This window comes from Cricetulus griseus (genome assembly GCF_003668045.3).
Source record: "Cricetulus griseus strain 17A/GY chromosome 1 unlocalized genomic scaffold, alternate assembly CriGri-PICRH-1.0 chr1_1, whole genome shotgun sequence".
NCBI lineage: Eukaryota > Metazoa > Chordata > Mammalia > Rodentia > Cricetidae > Cricetulus > Cricetulus griseus.
The window spans coordinates 61,867,105-61,873,104 of NW_023276807.1; the positions used below are offsets into that span (position 1 = coordinate 61,867,105).

At 40.8% G+C, this 6,000-nt stretch overlaps 1 protein-coding gene across 1 annotated transcript; it reads left to right on the top strand.

Annotated features, from left to right (window-relative positions):
* The first annotated feature begins 1,549 nt into the window (after window positions 1–1,549).
* On the top strand, window positions 1,550–5,145 carry LOC100766932 (beta-defensin 33). Its single transcript, XM_027390024.2, has 2 exons — window positions 1,550–1,607; window positions 5,015–5,145. Exons 1-2 carry the CDS (start codon window positions 1,550–1,552, stop codon window positions 5,143–5,145), a joined length of 189 nt encoding a protein of 62 aa, XP_027245825.1.
* The last annotated feature ends 855 nt before the right edge of the window (window positions 5,146–6,000 follow it).

Here is a 6,000-nt window from a genome sequence, read left to right on the forward strand (position 1 = left end):
AGAAGAACTAAAGTGTTAAAAGGTCAAATTATTTGCAAAACATTGCTCAGTGAGAGGCAAAGCAGTCCCTGAACCCAGGCTTATCTAACTATACAGCTCTTTAACTAGTAGGTAAGAGTTCCTTTTCCTTACCCACTAGAGATACAGCCTACTTCAGAGGTGGAGGAATTTATTTGATGTCTACCTCTCAAGCACCATCTGCCCCTTGATTTCTCAACAGGGATGTGACTTAGTAGTGTAGGGCAACCATGAGTAAGTGAGTAGGGATATTTGGGTGTCTAAATTATCCCCTACTTCCTACACTCCCCCCTTCCACTCCACTGTTTCCTTTACTTCTTAGTGTCTTAGTTCCTTCTAGATGCTACAACAAATAACAGCACGAGCACACACACACACACACACACACACACACACACACACACACACACACACTTCATAATCATGGAGGTTGAGAATCCCCTGGTGAAGGTGTCTACAGATCTGTGTAAGGATATGGATCTCTCTAATGAGGGCCCTCATCCTGACACTTTGACTCTCACATACCCCACTCCTTAGGATTGGCAATTCAATACAGAGCTTTTCAGGGAACACAAACATGAAGACTACAACACTTCTTTACCTCCCTTCAGCCTCCTTCCATCTGTCCATACATTTACTCAACCGTGTATTGATGACTTTGAAGGATCATCAGTATGAAGGCATTTGGTCCTGCATGCATCACCAGCTGTGGGCTGTACAAGATCTGGCTATGGAAAGAGCTGAACCTACATGGGAGCAGCCTTTCCAAATTGGTTAGCACAAAATACTGAAACTGAGTAAGCAACAAAGGGAGTTTCCATTTACAAAATCTCTTCTAATTTTTAGCTTTGTGTGTGTGTGTGTGTGTGTGTGTGTGTGTGTGTGTGTGTGTGTGTGTGTGTGTGTGTAGGTGTATCCCTATATTCCCAGCACCTGCAGTGAATTACTCCAAGTTCAAAGCCAGTCTGGTTTACACTGCAAGTTTGAGGTAGCCAGTACTACATAGAGAGAAAGAGAGAGACCCTGTCTCAACAAAGAAAATGAAACAAAAACTAAACACAATTCCTTCAAATCACAAGTAGAAATGAAACCCATTGGGAAATCCTGACTTACTATAAACCCCATGTAGGGGAATTTTTTTGCTTGCTTCTTTTTTTTTGAGACAGGTTTCTGCCATGTGTATCCCATGTTGTCCTGTAACTCACTGTATAATCCAGACTGGCTTCAGCTCACAATCCTTCTGCCCTTTACTTCCTAAGTATTGGAATTAGCCGGCATACTCAGCTAAAAGCTTGTTTTTGACAGAGGACAATTTGGGTTTGTATTCATGAGTTCATAGAAAAGACATCTCTGGTCACACTGTGGTCCTATTTGAACATCTGCACTAAGAATATAAGTTTTCTTTCCAGCTGAATCATTCCAACTCCCCCAGATCACCTGTTGCCATTGCCGTTGATGTGCCCTGAAGAAGGAGTCTCCACCGTCGGACACTGCCACTCCCTCCTTCCAAGCCAAGAACTCACTTCTTACCATGAAGCTGCTATTTCTTCTCTTTCTCCTTCTTATATGTCTTATTCAGACAGCATCAGGTAACCTGTGGACCCACCCAGATGGGGTAAATGGTAGAAGACTTTGGAGCCTGAAGTAAACCAAACAAACTTACAATTCAATCATAAAGTGAAATATATACTAATAATATCATGACAAAGCTATAAGAAGCATCACACATCTAGTCACTGGTGCTGTCAACTTGACAGAAACAGCACCATGTAGATGAAGGGCCTCTAGGTATGTCTGTGGGAAGGTTATCATGACTACATTAATTGACATGGGACAACCCAAGTGCTTTCTGGGCAGTGGATCCTGGACTGTATCAGAGTGGAGGATCTCCTCTGAGCACTAACACACATGCATTTGCCCTTCTCTGATTCTTGCCTTCAAAGCAACATGGCCACCTCCCCATAGTCCCTGTCCATATGACTTGACAGCCACGATAGACTGTCCTTTGAACTGTGAGTTAAAATGAAGGCTGCTGTATCCCTTAAGTTGCTTTTGTTGCAGTGATGGAGAGAAACTAAGACAGTGTATGGAAATGTTTTACTTTACAAAGAGAAGCTTAAGGAAAATTAAAGAAAGACTTCCCTGAGGTCTTCAACTGGTAATCACTAGTAATTGTGACAGACAACATATTGAGTGTGTCTTTCTTTTGGATTACAAAACATTTCCATGGGAGTGAAAACAGCAAAACCAACGCAAATAGTAACAGTGGTCAATGATCACGATCACTTTCTCTCCCCACACATCACTTGTTAAAACTTTAAAATTTATTACTATTTCATTTTTCACTTTTGATTTTTGAAAAGCCTTGCAAATAAATAAAAATATCACACATTAGTATTAACCAGACCCAAGGTCTAGACAACTCAGTGAACTTCATACAGTTAGAATGGTCATTCAGAACAGAAGCTGTGGAACTTCACATTAAATCTTACACCTTCAGTATTGAGTATATTTCATGCACTTAGACATTACTGAAACCAACCCCCTCACACACATCAGGATTAGAACTAGAAAAACAATTCGCTTTATATTGTCTTCCATGTCTCATGTCTACCACCTGCATTCAGTCCTTTCTCATCCCCTATACTCAGTCTCATTTTTTCTATTCTATTCCTGTTCTACCATACTCCATACTCACATGTACATTTCTACACACACACACACACACACACACACACACACACACACACACACACACACACCACGAGACACAGATAGATTCTGCATAAAAGAGAGAATGTGTATTTCTTTCTTTTTAAGATTGGGTCTCACTTAACATTATCTATTCTAAGTCCATCCATTTTCCTGAAAGTTTTTAGATTTCACTTTTAATACCATTAAATATTACATCTGTGGAGGAGGCATTAGATTCCCCAAACCTAGAATTACAGGCAGTTATAAGCAGACTGATTTGGGTCCTGGGAATCAAACTTGTGTGTTCTGAAGAATGGTTAGTGTTTTTAACTGCCCAGCCATCTCTCTAACCCCACATGTCTCCTTTGTCAGACAAACTTTTCAGATATCATGAGCTCTGGCTGGCTGGCAATTAGTTTTGTAGACCAGGATGGCCTCAAACTCAGATCAGTCTGCCTCCTGAATTCTAGGACTGAAGATGTACACCATCATGCCACAACACAGTCTTCTAGCATATGACAGCTACTTTACTCTTTGTAGCAATAGTTATAGAGTAAATAGTTTATAGCTATGATTTAGAAATGTTGTAACTTCCTTCAAGCCAGCGAGATTATACATGATGAAATCTGTAAGTCAAATAGTTCATTCTTCAGATAGCACTATTAAATGCCCAACAATCTTAGATAGTAAGTTTATTATGCTATAGATAAACAAGGATTGCTTTTTGGTGTGAATATGGCCCATGCAATGTTTGAGGTGTGCTTTTTCTAAAACCTTAACACTTACCTACCTGAAAATTCAGATTTAATGAAGTGGTCTCATTTTTACCTGGTGATATTGTATGGAGAAAACTATTTCCCAGTCTTGGCATCTTAAAAGAACAAAAGGATTCATCCTCTCTGAGGTGCCAATTCACTCAGGCCACAGGGGTGCTCTGATCACTACAATCCATCAGTCCAAGCTCAGGAAATAGCTACCACCATGGGAAGACCAGCAAGGAGTTTCACACTAGTATTTAAGAACCCTGAAGACATGGTTTCCATTCAAAATACCCTGGCTGGGCTCATAGCTGTATGTACTTAGGCAAAAGATAAGACCATCATATTTTTGTGTCAACACAACAGAGAGCCTAACTGTTTTTGAACAGCCTAATGGAAGAGAAAGGGGGAAGGGAATCTGGACAGATGATTGATAGCTTATAGTTGATAACTGGATGATGGGTATCCACGGATGATAGATATGGTTGTGGAGGTGACTACAGATAGAAGCATATGTCTGTCTCTGCATGCTTGTTTTCTTTCCACAGTGGCAGTGTAGCTTTATTTAGAACCCAAGTCTCTTATTCCCAGTTGGTGTGCTCTCCATCACAACACAGCACATCAAAAGGCCACAGGCTTTGATAGAAACAATATTCAGTATTAACTCATGGCTGTCCTTCACTCTTTGGCTTTCTTGATTTTGGGGAAGGATTCAGGTTCTCCCTGCTCTCACCCTACTCTCTCCATGGCTTCATATCTTCCTAGCCTAACTCACTGGGACATAGGACAGCTGACATTCATTAAGTGCCACTGCATCTCAGCGTATGAAATAACATGCACACCTCACCAAATATGGGAGGCACAGCACTCAACCATCAGCAACACGCCACTTCTGTCATCCACTTGCTATGTATTGCCAGATATTTGATGCATATTAGTAAAGTTTTGAGTGTCTAGTGGGGGGCACTTTAGGAAGGATATAGAAAGAACCGGTGCAAGGAAGTGAATTACACTCATGTTCTTGGAACACAGGCATGTGAGGTGTTTTCTCTGATTCAAGCATCTTCAAATGAAAATGAAACTAAGTTATGGGAATCTCAGGCTTTCTAAGGGACCAGGAAAAAAAAATCCCAAAATATCTAAAACCAAGCCCCCATGGATACATGGCCTCAGTTACCACAAGTCACCTCTGTCTTTCTGGTAAAGACAGCCACAGAGAGTGAGTGAGTGAATGAGTGAGTGAGTGAGTGACTGACTGACTGACTGACTGACTGACTGACTGAGAGAATAGGCATGGCTGTCTTCCAGCTGTCTTGTTCAACAACACTGAAATGCAGACTGCATACATTATCAGATGAGCCCCCTCATCTAATTTTCTTTGTCATAGTCTGCCAATGAGAAAATAGTGACCAGCTCAGGTCACACCTGAGCCATCAGAAAGTTAGTGTGGAGCTTGTGGACTGTTTTGCCCACCCCTTGCTAGGAATGATAAATTATAGCATTTTGGTTTTAATGAAGCTTTATTTGTTTCCCTTTTCTTACAGGGCGCAGAAGAGATATGAGATTTCGTCAGTGTGAGAAAATGGGTGGCCTTTGCAAGTATCAGAAAACCCATGGATGCTCCATCCTGCCTGCAGAATGCAAAAGTCGGTACAAGCACTGCTGTAGGCTTTAATGGCAGCTCACTGACTTGTGTGGTTCATTGTGAGAGTAGGCACCTGCTCTGATTTCCATGTAATAAAGACATCACAATGTACATGAACTCTTCCCAATGTGTAAATTTTTAGTGAATTGCCAATAAACTTGAAAAGAGAGAGTGTGCTGTGCCTGTCTGTGTGTCCTTTATTTTTCTGAAACAGGGTTTCATATGTCCCGGGTTTAATTCAAATTATGCAGCTGAGGATGAGCTTTAAACCTCCTGATCATGCTGCTTCCACCTCCCAAGTACTGGGATTACTGTCATCTTCTCCTTGTTTGGCTCTTTACTAAGCCCACCTCCAGCCATTGACACTACCTTAATCCATACCCTAAGACCCCAAATACTTGCATTTAAGTTGTGTAGTGTACTAACTGTCTTCTGTGTTTCTACCCTCTGTCTTTCAGTCCTTTCACATCACTAAAATTGCTTCAGTGTTACTTTATAGTGCAAAAGATAAATTAACTGCATGTAGCTTAGCTTGGAAAGTTCTCCAAGTGTCCACTATTTCTTTGCAAGTTTTGTCTCTCATGTTTTAGTTCCCAAATTCCCTCATATTATGATGGGAGTCATAACTCTGGCATGAAAGCCATGCATATTTTCCCTTCAAGTCAGAAAATATTCAGATCACTTCAACTTTGCCTGTATAGCCCTTAACATTTGATATTCTGCTCAGGCATGACTTACCAGGCAGATATCTTTATCTACCCATGGATGCAATTTCTGTGCCTATAAGTTTCTTATTAAAGTTGACTTTGAATTTTAACTCAAGTTCACTAGAACCTTTTGATATAGAGGAAGTACTCGATGGTTGTTTTAAAATTACTAAGTAAA

Bases quoted from the DNA above. Each gene is read 5' to 3' on its own strand.
- LOC100766932 (XM_027390024.2), top strand. From the start codon at position 1,550: ATGAAGCTGCTATTTCTTCTCTTTCTCCTTCTTATATGTCTTATTCAG. The intron at 1,608-5,014 runs GTAACCTGTGGA...CTTTTCTTACAG, and splicing joins TCTTATTCAGACAGCATCAG to GGCGCAGAAGAGATATGAGA.